Here is a 25,333-nt window from a genome sequence, read left to right as displayed (position 1 = left end):
GTATGTACCTTTCAGCATTAATGGTGCCTTCACAGATCTGTAAGTTACCCATGCCTTGGGCACTAATGCACCCCCATACCATCACAGATGCTGGCTTTTGAACTTTGCGTCGATAACAGTCTGGATGGTTCGCTTCCCCTTTGGTCCGGATGACACCATGTCGAATATTTCCAAAAACAATTTGAAATGTGGACTCATCAGACCAGAGAACACTTTTTCACTTTGCATCAGTCCATCTTAGATGATCTCAGGCCCAAAGAAGCCGGCGGCGTTTCTGGATGTTGTTGATAAATGGCTTTCGCTTTGCATAGTAGAGCTTTAACTTGCACTTACAGATGTAGCAACCAACTGTATTTAGTGACAGTGATTTTCTGAAGTGTTCCTGAGCCCAAGTGGTGATATCCTTTGGAGATTGATGTCGGTTTTTGATACAGTGCCGTCTGAGGAATCGACGGTCACGGTCATTCAATGTTGGTTTCCGGCCATGCCGCTTACGTGGAGTGATTTCTCCAGATTCCCTCAACCTTTTGATGATATTACGGACCGTAGATGTTGAAATCCCTAAATTTCTTGCAATTGCACTTTGAGAAACATTGTTCTTAAACTGTTTGACTATTTGCTCACGCAGTTAGATTAGATAGTACTTTATTTATTCCTTCAGGAGAGTTCCTTCAGGAAAATTAAAATTTTCAGCACAATCCCATTCAAAATTAGACAAACATTACAGGGAGACAGAACAGGATTGCTGACGGGTCTGCCGGCTTCCAGCGCCCCTTACAAAAAAGGTGAGATACAGGTAAACAAGTGGGGGGAAATTGGAGAAAAAAATAGAAGATTAAAATAAATCAGTCTAAGCCTGGGCCCTGGAGAGGGGGTCCAGACTGAGGCCAAATGGAAAAAAACAACAACTCATAGCCATAGTACACATCCATATTACATGTGTGTAGGAGGGAAACATCAAACATCAAAGAAGACAAAGAACATTAAAGACATTAAAGCAGCGGATACAACCAGCCACTTGTACTTAGAGCTATGAATAAAAGTTAAAAGAAACATATACACTGTGGTGGCCTCTGCGGTGTTCCACCCCTTTGTCCATTGTGGACAAAGGGGTGTACCTTTCTTGTGAAAGACTGAGCATTTTTTGGGAAGCTTTTTTTATAGCCAGTCATAGCACCCACCTGTTCCCAATTAGCCTGCACACCTGTGGGATGTTCCAAACAAGTGTTTGATGTGAGCATTCCTCAACTTCATTGGTATTTAGATAGATAGATAGATAGATAGTACTTTATTGATTCCTTCAGGAGAGTTCCTTCAGGAAAATTAAAATTCCAGCAGCAGTGTACAGAGTTGAGATCAATTTAAAGAAAAAAGTGAAAAGTAAATAATGGGGGTTTAAAAGGAAACAAAATAGAGAAATATTACAAAAAGAATAAAAACCATGGGAATAACAATATAACAGTAAAATAAGAATATAACAAGACAAAGTGGGCAGTAGTGACCATGTTATGAAAACGTATTGCACTGTTAATGTTTTGCATCCCCTGTCATCCTAGTACGTCCCCCGTCCCAGAGAGGAGTTGTACAGTCTAATGGCGTGTGGGACAAAAGAGTTCTTGAGTCTATTAGTCCTGCACTTGGGATGAAGCAGTCTAGCACTGAACAGGCTCCTCTGGCTACTGATAACGCTATGCAGAGGGTGACTGGCATCATCCAGGATGCTCTCTAGTTTGTCCACAGTCCTCTTCTCTGCCACCGTCACCAGTGAGTCCAGTTTCATTCCAGTTTGCCACCTTTCCCAACTTCTTTGTCACATGTTGCTGGCATCAAATTCTAAAGTTAATGATTATTTGCAAAAACAAAACAAAAGGTTTTTTAGTTTGAACATCAAATATGTTGTCTTTGTAGCATATTCAGTTGAATATGGGTTGAAAAGGATTTGCAAATCATTGTATTCCGTTTATATTTAGATCTAACACAATTTCCCAATTTATATGGAAACGGGGTTTGTAATTCCCAGTCGACAAAGTAATGGGCTGTCACACACGTACGGTTCTGGTCAGCGCCAAGTCAGTGACTTGACTTAAAGGCCTACTGAAATGAGATTTTCTTATTTAAACAGGGATAGCAGGTCCATTTTATGTGTCATACTTGATCATTTAGCGATATTGCCATATTTTTGCTGGAAGGATTTAGTAGAGAACATCGACGATAAATTTCGCAACTTTTGGTCGCTAATAAAAAAGCCTTGCCTGTACCGGAAGTAGCAGACGATGTGCGCGTGACGACACGGGTTGTGGAGTTCCTCACATCTGAACATTGTTTATAATCATAGCCACCAGCAGCAAGTGCAATTCGTACCGAGAAAGCGACGATTTCCCCATTAATTTGAGCGAGGATGAAAGATTCGTGGATGAGGAAAGTTAGAGTGAAGCACTAAAAAAAAAAAGAAAAGAAAAAAAGGTGACAGCTCCAGGTGATGGCAGTGTGAGTAATTCAGTTGTTATTAGACACATTTACTAGGATAGTTCTGTAAAATCCCTTATCTGCTTATTGTGTTAATAGTGTTTGAGTGAGATTATAAAGTCATCCCTGAAAGTCGGAGGGCTGCGGTGAACGCCAGTGTCTCTCAGAGAAGCCAATGGAGGAGCCAAGATCACAGCTGCCTTTTTGACAGCTACAGGAGGAGGTTGCATAATCCACTCAAGTCCCTTGTAAGAGCCGACTTAATATCACAATTTTAACATCCAAAAACTTGCTGGTTGAGGTAGAGAAACATGTTTGCTTGACCGTTCTGTGATAAAGCTTCACAACAAACAAAGAAACACCGGCTGTGTTTCGGTGCTAAAGGCAGCTGCAATCCACCGCTTTCCAACAACAGCATTCATCTTTTTAGTCTCAATTATTAATTGGACAAATTGCAAAAGATTCAGCAACACAGATGTCCAAATTACCGTGTAATCATGCGATGAAAAGAGACGACTTTTAGCCGTAAGTGTCACAAACACGCGTCATCATACGCGTCATCATTCCGCGACGTTTTTAACAGGAAACTCCGCGGGAAATTTCAAATGGCAATTTAGTAAACTAAACCGGCCGTATTGGCATGTGTTGCAATGTTAATATTTCATCATTGATATATAAACTATCAGACTGTGTGGTCGGTAGTAGTGGGTTTCAGTAGGCCTGTAATTGTGCGGCTATGATCTTCCTCACTTCGGCATACATTTTTGGCAGCATTTCTCCGGCTTGGCAAATGGAGAGCCGTTTTGATTTGGGCGTCCATGGTAAACAAGTCAAATGAATGTTTTATCCAGACGCATACATTTGCCCCATTGTGGCCAAGTAGACGCATTGTGGGTTTCCTGGACATGGTTTACATCGCTAAAAGAAACATCTAAAGAAGAGAAGCCCTCTGCCATCTTCCACAAGTTTTTATAATATATAAATCGCCATCTAGAAAATTCCCTCTTTCTTTTCTCCGACTCACCCGTCGTCATTTGGGATGTCTGTTGTGATTTCACTTCCTGGTTCCATGACCTGCCCTATCTTGCCTCTGATTGGCCTGTCCCTAATGTTTTGCCATGACCTCAACCGATCGTGACTCATCATAGTAAACAACCAACCAATCTCTCAATGTGGCCACCGAGTAAAAATTTGCCAAGCTCTGACATAATAGATAATGGAAGGTTGTTCCACAGTCTGGGTCCTGCCACTGAGAAGGCTCTATCTCAGTACTGATCTATACAAGTAATCAAAGAATACAAATGATAATTTACCATTTTAAAGTGTTGTTTAGTAAATGTTAACTTGAAAGCAAACTAATGTGGTTTTCAGTACACCACTTATGCTTTTACTGCAGAATGAAGTTCGATGACAAGCAAAATAGCAAAAGAACATTCACAATCTATTTGTGATGGCCTTCCTCTTTGAAAAGTTGAGAACACGCCAGATTGATATTTTTTTTCTCATGTTTGGTGTTAATAAACAAGCTTTATGTCCACATTAATATTAATTATTAAAAACTCACTTTTACATCACTTGTATCAATGTAATATTTTTCAGGCAAGCCCGCGTGCCAATAAATGAACAGGGAACCCGACTTACTTTTGAAGAGGGATGATCAAACTACCGTATTTCCTTGAATTGCCGCTGGGGCGCCAATTAATTTAAAACCTCTTCTCACTCCGGCGTTTACTAAAGGCATGCAGTAAAGGCAAGCATGCGCTAATTATTTTAAAACCTCTTCTCACTCCAGCACATACCAAAGGCATGCGGTAAATTTAGGCCTGCGCTTAAAAATTTGAGTGTGATGTAAGGATACCATCATGAAAAGCACATCTAATTAAAAAAACGTTATTATGGTCTTACCTTTACTTATAAATGAAGTCCATGCGCAGCTCCTACTTATCAAAAGTCTCAATGGAGATCTTCCTTTATTACCTCCTGCATCGATTGAAAATCCAGTTTAGAAAACTGTTTTATTTTAGATATGTAATCCTCCATGTTAAAAGTGCAAGCCAGAGAAATAAACACACGCTGCTCACTCTTGCTGCTTGTTGTCACTTCTTCTGCAGCCGAGTAGTGGCAAGAAGGATCACTAGCGCCCTCTACCACCAGGAGGCGGGAGTCATTTAATGACTCATATTTGACACACGCAGCTACGGTATATTAATAAAACATAGCTGCTTACTGTTCTTTTTAGCATATTCAATAGCTTGGACCTTGAATCCTACTAAATAGCTCTTAATCTTCTTCCTTTTATGCGATTTCAAATGATTGAAATCAGCCTCCTCCATTTTGAAAATGATGACAGGTGAAGTGTCACTCCTGACGTGACGAGTTTGACCCGGCGGAAAGCCTAGGCATATGCTAACTATTTTGCGAAACGAGTTTGACCCGGCAGAAATTGTAGACATGCGCTAAAAAAAATAATATTTGGCGAAACGAGTTTGACCCGGCAAAAATTGTAGACATGCGCTAATAAAAATAATATTTTGCGAAACGAGTTTGACCCGGCGTTAATTCTGAGTCGGTGGTAATGCTAAGCATGCGCTAATTATTTTGTGAAACGAGTTTGACCCGGCAGAAATTGTAGACATGCGCTAATAAAAATAATATTTGGCGAAACGAGTTTGACCAGGCGTTAATTCTGAGTCGTTGGTAATGCTAAGCATGCGCTAATTATTTTGCGAAACGAGTTTGACCCGGCAGTAATTCTAGGCAGGCGCATACTATATACCCAGCGGCAATTCAAGGAAATATGGTAGTTGTGTTTTTGTCTTGCAGACGTCCAGCAGGGGGGGAGCTCCGTTTTGAAGCAGGAAGATCCACAGCCTTGCCACGTTAAAGAGGAAGAAGATGAACTCGGAAACACAGGGGAAGGTCTTCGGCGGGAGCAGATTGATCACGCTGTTGTCTTTGCTGTGAAGATTGAAGACCATGAAGACAAACAACCTGATCTTCATCACAGTCCAAGTGAGGAGAACAGAGGGGCGAAGCCTCCGAGCAGCAGCTCAGTACAACACAAGACAGAAGCTAATGAAGACACCCAAAGACCTTTGAGCAGAGATACAGACTCTGAAGGTCTTACTGACGACAAGGACTCTAAATGCTCTAAAGGGACGTTAGTTAAAACCTGTTTTACCTGCTCAATTTGTGCTCGTCGCTATTCTTATGAGAGCCATTTGACTCGACACATGCGTACGCACACTAGAGAAAAACCTTTTAGTTGCACCGTTTGCAGTAAAGAGTTCTCTCAAAAAGGCAACATGGTAGCACACATGACCACGCACACTGAAGAGAAACCCTTCGGTTGTTCAGTTTGCGGCGAAAAATTCTCTCGAAAGTATTCCAGGGTAACACACATGAGGACACATGCGGAGGAGAAACCTTTTATTTGCTCAACGTGTGGCAAGGGTTACACTGTAAAGTCGTCTTTGGTTGCGCACCAAAGAACGCACACTGGGGAAAACCCCGTAAGTTGCTCAGTTTGCGGTAAAGGATTCTCTCAAAAGGAAGGCATGGTGAGACACATGAGAACACACACAGGGGAAAAACCTTTTAGTTGCTCAATTTGCGGCAAACGTTTCTCCCGAAAGACTATAAAAGTGTTACACATGAGAAAACACACAGGCGAAAATCTCTTTGATTGCTCAGTGTGTGGCGATAGATTCGCCTGCAAGGATGTGTTAAATGTCCACATGAGGACGCACACGGGGGAGAAGCCTTTTAGCTGCTCCATATGTTGCAAACGTTTTGCCACAAAGGGCGTTTTGAATTCTCACCAACAAACACACACCACCAAAAAAACCCTTAGTTGCTCAGTTTGTGGGAAAAGTTTCTCTCAAAAGGCAAACGTGGTTTTACACATGAGAACACACACCGGAGAAAAACCTTTTAGTTGTGCGGTTTGTGGGAAGCGATTCTCCCAAAAGTCACACATGCTGTCACACTCGTCAACACACACAAAGGTCAAATCTTACATTTGCGAGGTTTGTGGCGAAAAGTTTGCGTACAAGGCAACCTTGGACGTGCACATGAGAACACACGGTGGAAAAAAACCTTTTAACTGCGCCGTTTGTGGTAAAAACTATGTCCACAGGCACACTTTGACGGCGCACATGCGGACACACGATGGAGAACAGACAGTTTCCTAAACACTTTATAAGTGAAAGTGGTTCTATCTTACTGTAATACAACTGCAACTGTAATCCTGCTACATTATAAGTGGCGTTGAGTCAAATACAGAGTGTAGACTCTCTAATTTAATAAAACGCGAGCTACCGTATTTCCTTGAATTGCCGCCGGGGTGCTAATTAATTTTGAACCTCTTCTCACTCCGGCGTTTACCAAAGGCATGCGGTAAATTTAGGCCTGCGCTTAAAAATGTGAGTGTGATGTAAGGATACCATCATGAAAAGCACATTTAATTAAAAAAAACGTTATTATGGTCTTACCTTTACTTATAAATTAAGTCCATGCGCAGCTCCTTCTGATCAAAAGCATCGATAACTTGTTTATAGAAGACTTACTTATTTTTCTTCAGTTTTAAAAGTTTCTCTGTCTCGATGGAGATCTTCCTTTATTACCTCCTGCTTCGATTGAAAGTCCAGTTTAGAAAACTGTTTTATTTTATATATGTAATCCTCCATTTTAAAAGTGCAAGCGAGAGGAAAAAACTAAACGATCGCTGCTCACTCTTGCTGCTTGTGTCACTTCTTCTGCAGCCGAGTAGTCGCAAGAAGGATCACTAGCGCCCTCTACCACCAGGAGGCGGGAGTCATTTAATGACTCATATTTGACACACGCAGCTATGATATATTAAAGGCCTACTGAAATGGGATTTTCTTATTTAAACGGGAATAGCAGGTCCATTCTATGTGTCATACTTGATTATTTCGCGATATTGCCTTATTTTTGCTGAAAAGATTTAGTAGAGAAAATCAACGATAAAGTTTGCCACTTTTGGTAAATCCGGAAAAAGCCTAGCCTTTACCGGAAGTCGCAGACTATGACGTCGCAAGGGTGGGGGCTCCTCACATATTCACATTGTTTATAATGGGAGCCTCCAACAAAAACAGTTATTCGGGCCGAGAAAACTACAATTTCCCCATTAATTTGAGCGAGGATGAAAGATTTGTGTTTGAGGATATTGATAGCGACGGACTAGAAAGAAAGAAAAAATAAATAAAAAACGAGTTAAAAAAAAAAGCGATAGCATTGGGGCGTACTCCGATGTTTTTAAACACATTTACTAGGATAATTCTGGGAAATCCCTTATCTTTCTATTGTGTTGCTAGTATTTTAGTGAGTTTAATATTACCTGATAGTCGAAGGGGTTTGTCCACGGATGTCTTGACGTCATGTCTCACGGGTGTCGACGGCAGCTATACAGATGACACAAGCTCAGCTGATATCCGGTAAGTGGCGACTTTTTAACCACAATTTTCTCACCGAAACCTGCTGGTTGACATCCGGTTGGGATCCATGTCTGCTTGATCCATAGTAAAGTTTCAGCTCTGGGAATTTTAAACAAGGAATCACCGTGTGTTTGTGTGGCTAAAGGCTAAAGCTTCCCAACTCCATCTTTCTACTTTGACTTCTCCAATATTAATTGAACAAATTGCAAAAGATTCAGCAACACAGATCTCCAAAATACTGTGTAATTATGCCTTTAAAGCAGACGACTTTTAGCTGTGTGTGTGTGTAGCGCTCATACTTCCTAAAAACATGTGACGTCCTGCGTACACGTCATCATTACACAATGTTTCCAAGACGAAACTCCCGGGAAATTTAAAATTGTAATTTAGTAAACTAAAAAAGCTGTATTGGCATGTGTTGCAATGTTAGTATTTCATCATTGATATATAAACTATCAGACTGCGTGGTGGGTAGTAGTGGGTTTCAGTAGGCCTTTAATAAACCATAGCTGCTTACTGTTCTTTTTTAGCATATTCAATAGCTTGGACCTCAAATCCAACTGAATAGCTCTCAATCTTCTTCCCTTTTATGCGATTTCAAATGATTGAAATCAGCCTCCTCCATTTTGAAAATGATGACACGGGAAGTGTCACTCGTAACGTGACGAGTTTGACCCGGCGGAAATTCTAGGCAATAGCTAACTATTTTGCGAAACGAGTTTGACCCGGCGGAAATTCTAGTCATGCGCTGATAAAAATAATATTTTGCAAAACGAGCTTGACCCGGCGTTAATCCTGAGCTGACGGTAATGTTAAGCATGCGCTAATTATTTTGCGAGACGAGTTTGACCCGGCAGTAATTCTAGGCAGGCGCATACTATATACCCGGCGGCAATTCAAGGAAATACGGTAATACAAGACCAAACAGGTGAAATGTAACGAGAAAAAGTTGCAATGTTGACTCATGTGACATATAGCTGCCATGATCTTTTTCTTTAAAGCTGCATGACATTACTTAAGAAAAAAAAAGGATTCAAAAGCAATATTGTTGTGAATTATTGACCTATTTAAGGCTCCCGTTGCTTCACATCCAATATTGCACTTTGAAATATTTTTGGGGGAGAAATAGTGCATATTTTGTATGTTTGCCATACAAAAAACTAAGTTTTCTTTGAACAAAAAGAGCATCAATCAGACAAACAAAACATTACAAATATTTGATTTTTTAAATACATAATCGACAGATAGATCTGAAGTTGATAGAGATTTACGTGTTGAACGTAAAATAAACAAAGTATTTTTAACACTTATGAGTGGGGCCATTTTGGGTCCCCAATAATTTTTGTGGGATTTTTTTTTAAAGAACTGTCCTTGCTCAAAAATAATAATAATTAATTAATTTAAATGGTGTTATTAATTATTGACCTACATAAGGCTTTTGTTACTTCATATCAAATATCCCCCTGTGAACTTTTTGAGGGTAAGATATTGCATATTTTGTGTTTTTTCCATTAAAAACAGAGTTATCTTCGACTAAAACAGCATCATTTCTAATTTTAGCCTCGGGGGCTGCATGGAGGAAAATCTGTGCATACGCAGTCCGGACTATTAAAGTCAGTAAAACTAAAACAAATAAAGACAACTTCAGATTGTTTTCTTTGTCTTACTTTGGCCAAAAATAGAACAAACACATTCTGAAAATATTACAATAAAATATAGAAAAAAATACCAGCAGCGGTAAAGTTTGGATCCATAAAGGAAAGAAGAAAGTGAATGTTTATAATTGAATATAAATGTGTTTTCTTTTGTATTGATTTTTTTCTTATGAATTAAGTAATGTTCATGACAACCTTTTTCCAAAACACAATATTGAATGTGAGGTACAACAGGACAATTCATACATATATAATTAGTTTTTAAAACAGTTACAAAAGAAGTGGGACCCAAAAATGAACTATTGATTTTTATGACTTGATGGGGTCCCTGGGACCCCATTCTGAATATTTCTAGCGCCAACACTGACGGAGTATTGGTGCGTGCACAACAGCAGCAGGCAGCTGTGGCCTGTGGGCCGGTTCTAGTACTAATCAGATATTGATCATTCATTCGCGGGGCGGATCTGGCCCACGGGCCTTGCCTTTGACATCCCTGATCTTGACTATAAATTTAAGTGTTAAATATATATATATATATATATATATATATATATATATATATTTATTTATATATATATATATATATATATATATATATATATATATATATATATATATATATATATATATTGTAATGTGCAGTTGTTTTTTATTATATATATATATATATATATATTTTTTTTTTTAATAAATATATAATAGAAAAAAAAAACATTTTAAGAAACATCATCATGACTGAGACCAACATTGGAGAGGAAATGTTACAAAATAATCCATGTACTGTATTGATTAAGAAAATGGAAAATATTGTTCCCTTTAGTGTAAAACGTTTGGTCACCCCTGAATTCTGCTATAGCCTAAGAGCACGGACAGCGAGCGTTGTATTGTTGCCTGAGTCAGCAGACTTTGTAAATTTATCCTATGTATTTTATAGATTGTGGTTTGTCATTTTATTGTGATCTTACCTGTTAGAGGAAACTTTGAATACAGATGTAATAATCTTATTAAATTTTATTACTTGGTGGTCTGGCAGGGGTTTTTTTTTTTTGTTTTTTTAATGAGGTGTAAATTAATGGATGTTCTGATCTTTGCAAAACAAATGTATTTCAGGTACTTTTTGCGCATGTAAAACACTACTTCTCATCCTGCAAGACTGAACCCGACCGCAAAATGTATGTTTATCCGTGTACGTTTTAGCAATACGTACTTCTGTACATATTTTTTTCGGGGGGGGGGTGAGGTCAGATGAAAATGAAAGCGGATATCGTGTAACCAGATATAAAATAATTACTGTAAATGAGCTGTTCTGCCCCGTTGTGTTACTGTGAGATCACTGTGAAGTGTATTACTCGTAATACACTTTTCCATTAATTGTGGCAGTAATGACAATATCAAACAAACAGAAGAAGTCTGGAGCTAAATGAAGTCAGAAAGAAGTTTCTCAAGCGCAAAAATTATGACTATAGTGGTAAAGCTGCAATGTCATTTGCACTTCAATTTTATTGACAGTTTAGTTAAGAAACATATGTTATATTATCTATTATTAATTCAGTTTATTTTAGTACTACATAATTGTATGTACGGTAAATGTATATTCCAACAGTCCTTTCTTATGCATTGCATTGGGTTAGTGTTTATCTTTCTAATCAGCCTGACCTAAGTTAAATGTTTATGTGTTTAACAAATATAATATTTGGTTTCATATCATTTGACAGGGTTGTTAAACTGTAGGTAGGTTAGATATAATTATTGAATTGGATTAAAATCATGAGTAAGATCACTAATTCAGTATTTAAAGGTGAGTGGGCCGTGGGCCCCTCTGGAGTGGAAAAGTTGGACCCTGAGGTCAAAAAGTTAAAGATTAAAATCATCATAGGTCACCTTAAAGTGTATTTTTTTATCTGGAATTGAACTAACCCAGGGGTCACCAACCTTTTTGAAACCAAGAACTACTTCTTGGGTACTGATTAATGCGAAGGGCTACCAGCTTGATACACACTTAAATAAATTGCCAGAAATAGCCAATTTGCTCAATTTACCTTGAACTCTACGTTATTATTAATAATTAATGATATTTATCTTTGTGGAAACACTGATCATCTTAATGATTTATCACAATACATATATTTTTTGATGACATGTTTTAAATAGGTTTAAATCCAATCTGCACTTTGTTAGAATATATAACAAACTGGACCAAGCTATATTTCTAACAAAGACAAATCATTATTTCTTTTAGATTTTCCAGAACAAAAATGTTAAAAGAAATTCAAAAGAGTCTGAAATAAGATTTAAATTTGATTCTACAGATTTTCTAGATTTGCCAGGATATTTTTTTTTTAATTTTAATTTTAAGTTTGGAGAAATATTTCACAAATATTCTTTGTCGAAAAAACTGAAGCTAAAATGAAGAATTAAATTAAAATGTATTTATCATTATTTACGATAAAAAACAAAAAATACTTGAACGTTGATTTAAATGGTCAGAAAAAAAGAGGAAGGAATTTAAAAGGTAAAAAGGTATATGTGTTTAAAAATCCTAAAATCCTTTTTAAGGTTGTATTTTTTCTCTAAAATTGTCTTTCTGAAAGTTATAAGAAGCAAAGTAAAAAAAATAAATGAATTTATTTAAACAAGTGAAGACCAAGTCTTTAAAATATTTTCTTGGATTTTCAAATTCTATTTGAGTTTTGTCTCTCTTAGAATTAAAAATATCGAGCAAAGCGAGACCAGCTTGCTATTAAATAAATACAATTTAAAAAATAGAGGCAGCTCACTTGTAAGCAGGGGCGCCGCTAGGGATTTTGGGCCCCATTAAAAGAAACTTTACAGGGCCCCCAACACATAATTTCATCATCATTAGGGGCCTCTCTGGGCCCCCCTCCATCATGGGCCCCTGGAATCCATCTCCTTTACCCCCCATTTTCGGCGCCCCTGCTGGTAATTGCTGCTATTTGAGCTATTTTTAGAACAGGCCCGCGGGCTACTCATCTGGTGACCCCTGCACTAACCTGACCCACATGCTTAAAAAATGGTTTAATGTGTTTTTATTGCAAACTTTGCTATTGTTCTTGCGCCACATTTATTTATATTTTTAGTTACATTGTTGTTTTTGTCATTAGTTTGCACAATTGACGAAACAATCCAAAGATCGTTGTGTGTCGACTAAAGTTTGAAAGATGGCTGGGATTTAAAAAAAAAATCCCAGCCAGAGGCTTATTACATAGATCAAAATGTGGAGATAAAAAATAACATATGGTTATCACAACTTTAAAATGCACTGAAATTTGCACAACAGAGACATTGTTTAGGTATTAATGGCCAGTCAAACTGTCTGATTTTCACCAACAACCTCTACTTCACTGGAAAATTATTGTTTAAACACACATATTATCCAAATAAAACTCTTATATTAAACATATATATATATATATATATATATATATATATATATATATATATATATACATATATATATATATATATATATATATATATATGTTCTGGCTAATAGAAGGAGAAAGCAACTCTAAAGGAAATTGGGCTGTTCGACATTTTATGGACTGTTGTGGGATTTTGTTAACATGTAAAAAATATGTTCAAAATTCAAAACAATTTTACAACATTTTAATAATATAATATACCTTAAAAATCGTTGTTGACCCAAGAGGTGTTATATTAAAAAACGACTCATTGTCTGATCATAGATGTTAGTTTTTCTAATGACAAATGTAACATATATAAAAAAAGGTGGTGTTGTTAAAATGATATTTTCTAGGCACAATTCAAAGACAGCAAGGGTTGGAATTGGGGGTTAAATCACCATAAATGATTTCCGGGCGCGGCACCGCTGCTGCCCACTGCTCCCCTCACTTCCCAGGGGGTGGTCAAGGGGATGGGTCAAATGCAGAGGACAAATTTCACCACACCTAGTGTGTGTGTGACAATCATTGGTATTTTAACTTTTTTTTTTTTTTTTTTAACAATATAATCTTAAATAAGTTACAAAACTTAAAAATAGGGGACATAAAGACAAACTATATATCATAACCAATTATTTCTCAAAATAAAGAAATACAATTTTAAATTAATAAGATCCAAGTAATGATTTTTTTAAAACAAAAATCTCACTTTATGGTTGATAATTGTTTTACCTGTATAATGTAAATTATTGATTTTTGAATGCAATACGGTATATTTATTTTGGAAGTAGATATTGAAAACAAATAGAAACGTCCTTAAATTATTGTCATTATTGGATACATTTAAATGTTTTTAGATAAGCCCATTTTTGTTATTATTAATATTGTTAGTCTATTTGTTTTGTGTCTTACTTTTACTTTATTTTGACAGTTTTTGTTTGGATAAGGGTGTTATTTGCCTAAACTCAGAGGATAGTTGAAAATATTGAAAAGTGCCTTAATTTGTTTTTACTTTGTGAATATATATTATCTGTTGTTCAATAAAAAAGCGGAACAAAATCTGTGTAGTGCCGACCATAGACTTCTTATAAGTAGGCGCAGTATTGGCTGCTGTGACGCGAGAAATTGGGCCGCCATCTTGAAGTGGTGATGAGGAGCCGGCGAGCAGGCTAAACTGACAGTTGACAGGTAGAAAACAAAAATGGTGTTCAGCGTTTTCCTGCTCAAATGAGCGGACTGTTGAAAATAGGAATCGGGGGATTACTTTTCACAAGTAAGATTTAAAATTAAAATACTATTAGCTGTATTTTGTGAAAAGAGTGTGTGCATATTATATATACTTCTCTGCAGACCTATGAAATGTTCTTTTTTGTCTTCATTATTTTGTCAGAATGCACCTGAATGCTTCATTTTTATGTGAACATCACAAAGAAATCTTCTGGGGGAGGATGACCCCCTACAGGGGTTTGGTTTACAAACTTTCAGCCCCACCTAAAACAAAATTCATCAGCCGCCACTGATTATGATGCATTCTCATTTTAGGCAACGTGTAAGAAAATACTTTCGTAACAGTATAATTGTAACCAGGAATAAGTCTTCAAGTAACAATATTCAAATACTAACATTGTTGGGTAAAACAGAATTTGGTTTTATTCTGAATCCAGTGAAACAGATATGTGATTTTAGCTGATATAAATACTTTCAGCTGTTTATATATGTTTCTGTTTAAGTATTTGGCAGACGCTTTTATCCAAAGTGACATACATAAAAATACATATATAACAATCACTGTAAACATGATCATTTAAGGGGAGAATGTAGTACAAAATATCAATACAAAGTGTCAAGACAGAATAAACTCTCTGCTGCTGCAGCAACAGAGATCCAGTCTAAAGGTCCCTAAGATGTATAGATATTTAACGTGTTCATACATTGTTTATGTAGGATAAACTCATGTATACATAACCTAATCATATTGTTTCTTCAATTTAAAAATAGCTGACTGTTTCCTGATTCTCTGGGATTATATTCCCAGTTTTGATCTCGGACGTCTGGTCATTTATAGAATATGAGAATATTCTATTACTGTTAAGCACACTTTGAATAATAAAACATGTGTCCTTTATCATAGCTACACCTATGACGAAAAGGCGCGTGAAAATCAGTGGTGTTCAGTGAGGTAAGATGAATTAAATGCGCTGACAGTTCATTGCTCCTGCCAAATGAATTGCACTGAGTGGAGCGGATCACCACTCCAAGATGGCGGCCCCGCGTCTCGTCAGCGCCAGTAGGCAGTAGCGCTCGATGCTGCGTACCCTTATAAGATGTCTATGGCCATACCTACGACGCATTCTTCAGCGACCATCTTGGAAAGAATATATACGGAACGTCTCAAATGTCAAAATACGTCCGGACTTTGCGTATGAAGTTACCAGCAAAAACACTGCATTTAAAAAAATATTAACGTTAAGTGACGTCACTTACACCGAAAGACGATTGACCCACTGTTTTTGCCGTAGAATTGTCCGCTTCCGCAAGCCTTTGCTTTGTCATATTTGGCTGCCGAAGGGACGGGACAAAGAGCGACGGTGACGAAGTTAAAATCGACTAGTGAAGAGCATCGCCATGTTCAAAAGGTTGGTGAGGGAGCGACTCATGGCGGTTGCTGACGAAATCATCCTGATGTTTGAGAGAACGATTGCATCGTACGAGGAAGAAATATCTCGCACCAAAGAGGAGAACGAGCGACAACGACGCCGACTGGAAGCTGTTAGCAAGATGCCGAGTGTGCTACACATTGACGGTATGTTTACTACTTATGTTAACTATCTATGTTTACTACCTATGTTAACTATTTTACTTCCAATGTTTACTACCTATTTTTAATACCTATGCTTAATATCTTTGTTTACTACCTATGTTAACTATCTATTTTTACTACCTATGTTTATGTATCTTTCTTTTAAAGGCCTACTGAAATGAGATGTTCCTATTTCAACGGGGATAGCAGGTCCATTCTATGTGTCATACTTGATCATTTCGCGATATTGCCATATTTTTGCTGAAAGGATTTAGTAGAGAACATCGACGATAAAGTTCGCAACTTTTGGTCGCTAATAAAAAATCTTTGCCTGTACCGGAAGTAGCAGACGATGTGCGCGTGACGTCACAGGTTTTAGAGCTCCTCACATCTGAACATTGTTTACAATCATGGCCACCAGCAGCGAGAGCGATTCAGACCGAGAAAGCCACGATTTCCCCATTAATTGGAGCGAGGATCAAAGATTTGTGGATGAGGATAGTGAGAGTAAAGGACTAGAAGAAAAAAAACAAAAGGGCAGTGGGAGCGACTCAGATGTTATTAGACACATTTACTAGGATAATTCTGGAAAATCCCTTATTTGCTTTTTGTGCTACTAGTGTTTTAGTGAGATTATATAGTCATACCTGAAAGTCGGAGGGGTGTGGTGACCGCCAGTGTCTCTGAGGGAAGCCACGGAGGAGCCCAGAGAGTCGCAGCTGCCTCTTTGACAGCTGCAGGAAGAACGACACAAGCTCCGCTCATGTCTACGGTAAGAGCCAACTTATTACCACAATTTTCTCACCGAAACCTGCCGGTTGACATCTGGTAGAGAACCATGTTCGCTTGACCGCTCTGTTCCATACAGTTGTGATCAAAATTATTCAACCGCCACACAATTTTGGTGTCTTAGCAAGTTGGACATTTATTCCGTATTTTGTTTATAGTCATATCAAATAAAGATGTGTCAAATAGACAAATGCAACTTAAATTGCAACACTGTATTTTACAAAATACCAAAAAAGGAAATTTTTCTTAATATCTCATTGACAAAATGATTCAACCCCCTAGTTACATGCATCTTTAGTACTTAGTAGAACACCCTTTGGCAGTAATTACATCCTTCAAACGTGATACATAACCGGACACAAGCTTTTTGCAACAATCTACAGGTATTTTAGCCCATTCCTCTTGGGCAAAGGCCTCCAGTTCATTCATATTCTTGGGCTTGTGTGCTGCAACTTCCTTTTTCAAGTCCCACCACAGGTTTTCTATAGGATTTAGGTCTGACGACTATGAAGGCCACTCCAGAGTCTTCCAGCCCTTCTTCTGCAACCACTCTGATGTTGATTTGGAGGTATGCTTGGGATCGTTGTCCTGTTGGAAGGTCCAAGGTCTCCCAAGCCTCAGCTTCGTCACTGACTTCATGACATTTGCAGCTAATATATCCTGGTAGGAAATAGAATTCATAATGCCTTGAACGCGCTGGAGATTCCCAGTACCTTGAGGCAGAGAAACAGCCCCAGAGCATGATTGACCCCCGACTATGCTTAACAGTAGGAAAGGTGTTCGTCTCTTTCTAAGCTTCATTTTTTCTCCTCCAGACATAAAATGTATTCATAAGCCCAAAGAGTTCCAGTTTTGTCTCATCACTCCATAGAACAGTTTCCCAAAACCTTTGGGGTTTGTCTAGATGATTTTTGGCATACTGGAGTCTATTTTTCTTTTGCCCGGTAGTCAGAAGTGGGGTGCGCCTGGGAGTTCTGGCATGGAGGCCTTCATCTCGTAGTGCGTGCCTTATTGTCTGGGACGAAACCTGCGTTCCCCCCTCTGCAATGTCCTGTTGTAGTTCCTCAGCTGTGGTTTTTCACCACTGTACGCTTCAAATACCGGACAGCAGTTGCACACAGCATCCTCTTTCTACCACGCCCAGGTAGTGTTTCCACTGTGCCTTTACTGTAGCTTTAACTTGCAAATTATGCCCCCGACTATGTCTCATGGAATGTGTAATGTCTTTGCTATTTTCCTATATCCATATCCTTTCTTATGAAGAGAAATTACCTCCTCTCTTGACTTCTTTGACCACTCCCTGGACTTCACCATGTTGCAAATATACTATTGACTATCTACAAGAAGCTGAGCATCACAGTCTTTTTCAATCCGTTTAATTGTTGCTCGTTATGGTTCTAATCACATCTACAGGTGTTTTCAACACTTGATTGAAAATACCTTATTCAAATTCTGTTCTTTAGAGTTATGATCTTCAAGGGGTTGAATAATTTTGTCAATGAGATATTAAGAGAAATTACACTGTTTGGTTTGTTACAAAATATAATGTTGTTATTCAAGTTGCATTTGTCTATTTGACGCATCTTTATTTGATATGACTATAAACAAAATACGGAATAAATGTCCAACTTGCAAAAACACCAAAATTGTGTGGGGGTTGAATAATTTATATCACGACTATATTAAAGCTTCACCGTCATCTTTAGGGAATGTTTTGCTACAGCCGACCGCAATACACCACTTTCCACCAACATGTTTCTTCTTTGTAGTCTCCATTATTAATTGAACAAGTTGCAAAAGATCCAGCAACACAGATGTCCAGAGAACTGTGTAATTATGCGATTAAAGCAGACTACTCATAGCTTGGATCGGGCTGGAAGAACATGTCTGCTACAACCGGTGACGTCACGCACACGCGTCATCATACGCGCCATCATTCCGCGACGTTTTCAACAGGATACTTTGCTGGAAATTTAAAATTGCAATTTAGTAAACTAAACCGGCCGTATTAGCATGTGTTGCAATGTTAAGATTTCATCATTGATATATATACTATCAGACTGGGTGGTCGGTAGTAGTGGGTTTCAGTAGGCCTTTAATGCTAATTAAAGATAGCCACACAGTTTTTAGTTTATTTGAAGGGACAATGCACAGAAACATTAAGCTCAAAGACAGATATGTTCTGTACCAGATTATAGCTAAAGAGCTCATTTCTATCTGCAGTCCCTGGCTACCTAAATTAAAGGGATACAGAAATCATGCAATAAAATTATGACAATACAATCATACTATAGCATGTAATCAAATTAATAAAAGTCATAAATAAAATGCCCTCTCATGGACACATACTTAATATACAATACAACTACACCTAATTTACATAATCACACAAAGATAATACATACTGTTGTTCACATCTGTCATCATTTGTAAAAACAACCATGATTTTAACAGACACAATTTACAATAAAAATGCTGTCATGGATAAATGTAATACACATTAAGTTGATGCGTCAAACTTAGTGGCCACCTTAGTTATCGTGTGAGCAGCTTTGATTGCCCCAAAGCCACTTTTTAACTTCAATTGTGAATGAAGAGTAATCTGTAAGACTTTTCAAGTTTGTTGTGAGGTCGTTCCATTCCTTTATGGCTTTATATGAAAAGGCTGATTGTGCAAAATATTTTTTACACCTGGGTACACTACACTGCCCCCCGGTGGATGCTCCTGTGTTTCTAGTTGTCACAACAGATGTAAACTGGACAAACTGCTTAAGTGGCGCTGGTGCAGTGTTATTTAGGATTCGATGGGCCATTCGTATTAATGCTAATCTTTGAATGTTTGCTAAATTTAATAATCTAAATTTTTGGAGAACTAAACAGTGATGGTGGTGTTGTGGTTTTTGGTCAGGGATTTTGAGCGATTGTTTGTGCAAAGTTTCCAATCGCTTCAGTGTCATTTTGCCTGCCCGCGACCAACACGTTATACAGTAATAAAAACGAGACATAATCATTGCATTAAAATACGATTGAGCTGCCTCCAGTGTTAATGAATTCCTGATACCTTTGAATGTTTTTATGTTCAAAAGACACATTTCACACACACTGTGTGTGCTGAAATGTGTCCTTTGCATTTGACCCATCCCCTTGTTCACCCCCCTGGGAGGTGAGGGGAGCAGTGAGCGGCAGCGTGCGCCACGCTCGGGAATCGTTTTGCTGATTTAACCCCCCTGATTCCAACCCTTGATACCGAGTGCCAAGCAGAGAGGCAATGGGTCCCATTTTTATAGTCTATGGTATGACTCTGCTGGCGTTTGAACTGATGACCTTACAGTCTCAGGGCGGACATTCTAACCACAAGGCCACTTGTGCGGGAGCCTATAAAGGACTGTATATTTTACCTTAGGGGGATGACTCCAATTATTTAATACTTATGTAAGAATCTAATCTAAGAGAGAGTGAGAGGAGACTGCTTATTAAAGTTAACAATTTACTATACACCCAAATAAACATACAATAATCAGACATTAATTACACTCATACACTCTTCCCCACTCACATGCTACCTCCCCAATAGAACAACCCACACTAATCCAATCACACGACACACACACAGTCCAACCTGGGCCCCTTGGCTAGGCCAGAAGATTGTCCGTTGCGGTCCTGGTGATTCAGTGGTGCACTTAGGGGTAGTGAGTTGCAACTGCTGGATACAAAGGGGGCGTTGGCGAGGGGGGACACCTCCCGTTGTGGAGTAGAGATGGCGGGGGAAAGCACGGCCGTGCTTCCGTTAGCACGACTCAGGAGGTCCAGTCTGGAGCGAGAGGAGAACCAGCCTCGTCCTGGGTCCACCTCTCTGTCGACTGGTCTGTGAGGGCGTGCAATGGACATGCCAACCTCACGTGTCCACGTCCCTCGCAGCGACGTAGCAACAGTAGCACGCAACTAAACTCGCTATACTGTCCCACACACGCTCTCCAAACGATACAGTCAATGGGGAGAGGCAAACGTGACTAAACCTGCCGTTCTTTAAGTCACGGTGCAGCACACAAACACAAGTGCTAGCTGCGGTTAGCATGCACTTTTAACCCCCTTAAAGTTCTATCAACAAACTTCCATCCATCCATCCATCATCTTCCACTTATCCGAGGTCGGGTTGCGGGGGCAACAGCCTAAGCAGGGAAACCCAGACTTCCCTCTCCCCAGCCACTTCGTCTAGCTCTTCCCGGGGGATCCCGAGGTGTTCCCAGGCCAGCCGGGAGACATAGTCTTCCCAACGTGTCCTGGGTCTTCCCCGTGGCCTCCTACCGGTTGGACGTGCCCTAAACACCTCCCTAGGGAGGCGTTCGGGTGGCATCTTGACCAGATGCCCGAACCACCTCATCTGGCTCCTCTCGATGTGAAGGAGCAGCGGCTTTACTTTGAGTTCCTCCCGGATGGCAGAACTTCTCACCCTATCTCTAAGGGAGAGCCCCACCACACGGCGGAGGAAACTCATTTCGGCCGCTTGTACCCGTGATCTTATCCTTTCGGTCATGACCCAAAGCTCATGACCATAGGTGAGGTTGGGAACATAGATCGACCGGTAAATTGAGAGCTTTGCCTTTCGGCTCAGCTCCTTCTTCACCACAACGGATCGGTACAACGTCCGCATTACTGAAGACGCCGCACCGATCCGCCTGTCAATCTCACGATCCACTCTTCCCTCACTCGTGAACAAGACTCCTAGGTACTTGAACTCCTCCACTTGGGGGAGGGTCTCCTCCCCAACCCGGAGATGGCATTCCACCCTTTTCCGGGCGAGAACCATGGACTCGGACTTCGAGGTGCTGATTCTCATTCCGGTCGCTTCACACTCGGCTGCGAACCGATCCAGCGAGAGCTGAAGATCCCGGTCAGATGAAGCCATCAGGACCACATCATCTGCAAAAAGCAGAGACCTAATCCTGCGGTTACCGAACCGGAACCCCTCAGCGCCTTGACTGCGCCTAGAAATTCTGTCCATAAAAGTTATGAACAGAATCGGTGACAAAGGACAGCCTTGGCGGAGTCCAACCCTCACTGGAAATGTGTTCGACTTACTGCCGGCAATGCGGACCAAGCTCTGGCACTGATCGTACAGGGAACGGACCGCCACAATAAGACAGTCCGATACCCCATACTCTCTGAGCACTCCCCACAGGACTTCCCGAGGGACACGGTCGAATGCCTTCTCCAAGTCCACAAAGCACATGTAGACTGGTTGGGCAAACTCCCATGCACCCTCAAGAACCCTGCCGAGTATAGAGCTGGTCCACAGTTCCACGACCAGGACGAAAACCACACTGTTCCTCCTGAATCCGAGGTTCGACTATCCGGCGTAGCCTCCTCTCCAGTACACCTGAATAAACCTTACCGGGAAGGCTGAGGAGTGTGATCCCACGATAGTTGGAACACACCCTACGGTCCCCCTTCTTAAAGAGAGGAACCACCACCCCGGTCTGCCAATCCAGAGGTACCGCCCCTGATGTCCACGCGATGCTGCAAAGTCTTGTCAACCAAGACAGCCCCACAGCATCCAGAGCCTTAAGGAACTCCGGGCGGATCTCGTCCACCCTGTGGCCTTGCCACAGTGGAGCTTTTTAACTACCTCAGCGACCTCAGCCCCAGAAATAGGAGAGTCCACCACGGATTCCCCAGGCACTGCTTCCTCATAGGAAGACGTGTTGGTGGGATTGAGGAGGTCTTCGAAGTATTCCTTCCACCTATCCACAACATCCGCAGTTGAGGTCAGCAGAACACCATCCGCACCATACACGGTGTTGATAGTGCACTGCTTCCCCTTCCTGAGGCGGCGGACGGTGGTCCAGAATCGCTTCGAAGCCGTCCGGAAGTCATTTTCCATGGCTTCCCCGAACTCCTCCCTTGTCCGAGTTTTTGCCTCCGCGACCGCTGAAGCTGCACACCGCTTGGCCTGTCGGTACCTATCCACTGCCTCCGGAGTCCTATGAGCCAAAAGGACCCGATAGGACTCCTTCTTCAGCTTGACGGCATCTCTCACCATTGGTGTCCACCAAGGGGTTTTAGGATTGCCGCCCCGACAGGCACCAACTACCTTGCGGCCACAGCTCCGATCAGCCGCCTCGACAATAGAGGTGCGGAACATAGTCCACTCGGACTCAATGTCCAGCACCTCCCTCGTGACATGTTCAAAGTTCTTCCGGAGGTGGGAATTGAAACTTTGTCTGACAGGAGACTGCCAGACGTTCCCAGCAGACCCTCACAATGCGTTTGGGCCTGCCAGGTCTGTCCGGCATCCTCCCCCACCATCGCAGCCAACTCACCACCAGGTGGTGATCGGTAGAAAGCTCCGCCCCTCTCTTCACCCGAGTGTCCAAAACATAAGGCCGCAAATCCGATGACACAACTACAAAGTCGATCATGGAACTGCGGCCTAGGGTGTCCTGGTGCCAAGTGCACATATGGACACCCTTATGTTTGAACATGGTGTTTGTTATGGGCAATCCGTGACGAGCACAAAAGTCCAATAACAAAACACCACTCGGGTTCAGATCCGGGCGGCCATTCTTCCCAATCACGCCTCTCCAGGTTTCACTGTCGTTGCCAACGTGAGCGTTGAAGTCTCCCAGGAGGACAAGGGAATCACCTGGGGGAGCACTTTCCAGTACTCCCTCGAGTGTTCCCAAAAAGGGTGGGTACTCTGAACTGCTGTTTGGTGCGTAAGCACAAACAACAGTCAGGACCCGTCCCCCCACCCGAAGGCGGAGGGAGGCTACCCTTTCGTCCACCGGGTTGAACTCCAACGTACAGGCTTTGAGCCGGGGGGAAACAAGAATTGCCACCCGAGCCCGTCGCCTCTCACTGCCGGCAACGCCAGAGTGGAAGAGGGTCCAATCCCTCTCGAGAGAAGTGGTTCCAGAGCCCTTGCTGTGCGTCGAAGTGAGTCCGACTATATCCAGCCGGAATTTCTCGACTTCGCGCACTAGCTTAGGCTCTTTCCCCCCCAGTGACGTGACGTTCCACGTCCCAAGAGCTAGCTTCTGTAGCCGAGGATCGGACCGCCAAGTGCCCTGCCTTCGGCTGCCGCCCAGCTCACATTGCACCCGACCTCTATGGCCCCTGCTATGGGTGGTGAGCCCATTGGAGGGGTGACCCACGTTGCCTCTTCGGGCTGTGCCCGGCCGGGCCCCATGGGAACAGGCGCTCGCCACCGGCCTTGGATCAACACCCGGTTAAGAAACATGAAAAAAGTCCCTCTATTTGCTGGAAGTCAGCACAAAAAAGCTGGAAATATGACAGAGTGTCAACTTTTGGAGTACCATACCTTCCAAAATAAAGGGCTTGGCTCCAGAGGGGGGCCCCGGTGACCCGCGTCCGGGCGAGGGAAATCTGGGTCCATGCTTTTTCTTCTTCATAAAGGTCTTTGAGCTGCTCTTTGTCTGATCCCTCACCTAGAATCAACAAACTTAATTGTGAACAATTTATACATTTATAGATACACCAGTATACTAAATTTGGGCAATATGGCCTAAATATATATTGAGGTATACTTCAATCAATCAATCAATGTTTACTTATATGGCCCTAAATAACGAGTGTCTCAAAGGGCTGCACAAGCAACAATGACATCCTCGGCTCAGATCCCACAAGGAAAAACTCAACCCAATGAGATAACAATGAGAAAACTTGGAGGGGACCACAGATCCGTTCCACCTCACAGGTGTGGCATTTAAAGATATTGATTGAACAGCATTAGGCTGGCTTCAATAAAAGGCCACGCTGAAATGTGCAGTTTTATCACACAGCACAATGCCACAGGTGTCGCAAGAGCGTGCAGTTGGCATTCTGATTGCAGGAATGTCCACCAGAGCTGTTGCCCGTGAATTGAATGTCCATTTCTCTACCATAAGCCTCTCCAAAGGCGTTTCAGAGAATTTGGCAGTACATCCAACCGGCCTCACAACCGCAGACCACGTTTAAACACACCAGCCCAGGACCGCCACACAAACTGTGAGAAACCGTTTCAGGGAATCTCATCTGCATGCTCGTCTTCATCGGGGTCTCGACCTGACTGTAATTTGTCGTCGTAGCCAATTTGAGTGGAGTTGCTCACATCCGATGGCGTCAGGTACGTTGGAGAGCTGTTCTCTTCACGGATGAATCCCGGTTTTCACTATTCAGGCAGGTGGCAGACAGCGTGTGTGGCGTCATGTGGAAGAGCGGTTTGCTGATGTCAACGTTTTGAATGGCGTGGCCCATGGTGGGGGTGGTATGGGCAGGTGTATGTTATGGTCAGTGAACGGAAGTGCGTTTTATTGAAGGCATTTTGAATGCACAGAGATACCTGATAGCTGATGCCATTCCCCCCAAGACCATCACTGCATGTTGCAAGGATTTGTACACAATTCCTGGAAGCTGAAAACAGCCCAGTTCTTGCATGGCCAGCGTACTCACCGGACATGTCACCCATTGAGCATGTTTTGGATGCCGTGGATCGGCATATATGACAGGGTGTTTCAGTTCCTGCCAATATGCTATACTTGCCAACCCTCCCGAATTTTCCGGGAGACTCCTGAATTTCAGTGCCTCTCCTGAGAATTCCATACACACACACACATACATATATATATATATATATATATATATCTATTAGGGCTGTGAATCTTTGGGTGTCCCACGATTAGATTCAATATCGATTATTGGGGTCACGATTCGCTAATATATCAATTTTTTTCGATTCGATTCATT

General features: G+C 41.1%; 2 protein-coding genes across 3 annotated transcripts in view; both read left to right on the top strand.

Moving 5' to 3' along the window:
• The window catches only part of LOC133554716 (gastrula zinc finger protein XlCGF57.1-like), a 34,018-nt gene extending 23,888 nt beyond the window's left edge, over positions 1 to 10,130 (top strand). Inside the window, exons 2-3 of one of the 2 annotated variants that reach the window (XM_061903793.1) lie at positions 1,557 to 1,764; positions 5,290 to 10,130. In XM_061903793.1, coding sequence (XP_061759777.1) covers positions 1,719 to 1,764; positions 5,290 to 6,659 — 1,416 coding nt within the window. In that variant the 5' untranslated portion in view covers positions 1,557 to 1,718 and the 3' untranslated portion in view covers positions 6,660 to 10,130. The remainder of the gene's footprint in view (positions 1 to 1,556; positions 1,765 to 5,289) is intronic. The other variant, XM_061903787.1, reaches the window with a different exon arrangement.
• A 5,255-nt stretch (positions 10,131 to 15,385) lies between these two features.
• LOC133554738 (gastrula zinc finger protein XlCGF57.1-like) overlaps positions 15,386 to 25,333 on the top strand; it is a 20,048-nt gene continuing 10,100 nt past the window's right edge. Inside the window, exon 1 of the mRNA XM_061903834.1 lies at positions 15,386 to 15,802. Coding sequence (XP_061759818.1) covers positions 15,625 to 15,802 — 178 coding nt within the window. The 5' untranslated portion in view covers positions 15,386 to 15,624. The remainder of the gene's footprint in view (positions 15,803 to 25,333) is intronic.

The sequence above is a fragment of the Nerophis ophidion genome, linkage group LG01, assembly GCF_033978795.1.
Source record: "Nerophis ophidion isolate RoL-2023_Sa linkage group LG01, RoL_Noph_v1.0, whole genome shotgun sequence".
In the NCBI taxonomy this organism is placed as follows: Eukaryota; Metazoa; Chordata; class Actinopteri; order Syngnathiformes; family Syngnathidae; genus Nerophis; species Nerophis ophidion.
Note: the sequence above shows the minus strand (reverse complement) of the source record. Positions and strands in the feature narration are given on the sequence as shown.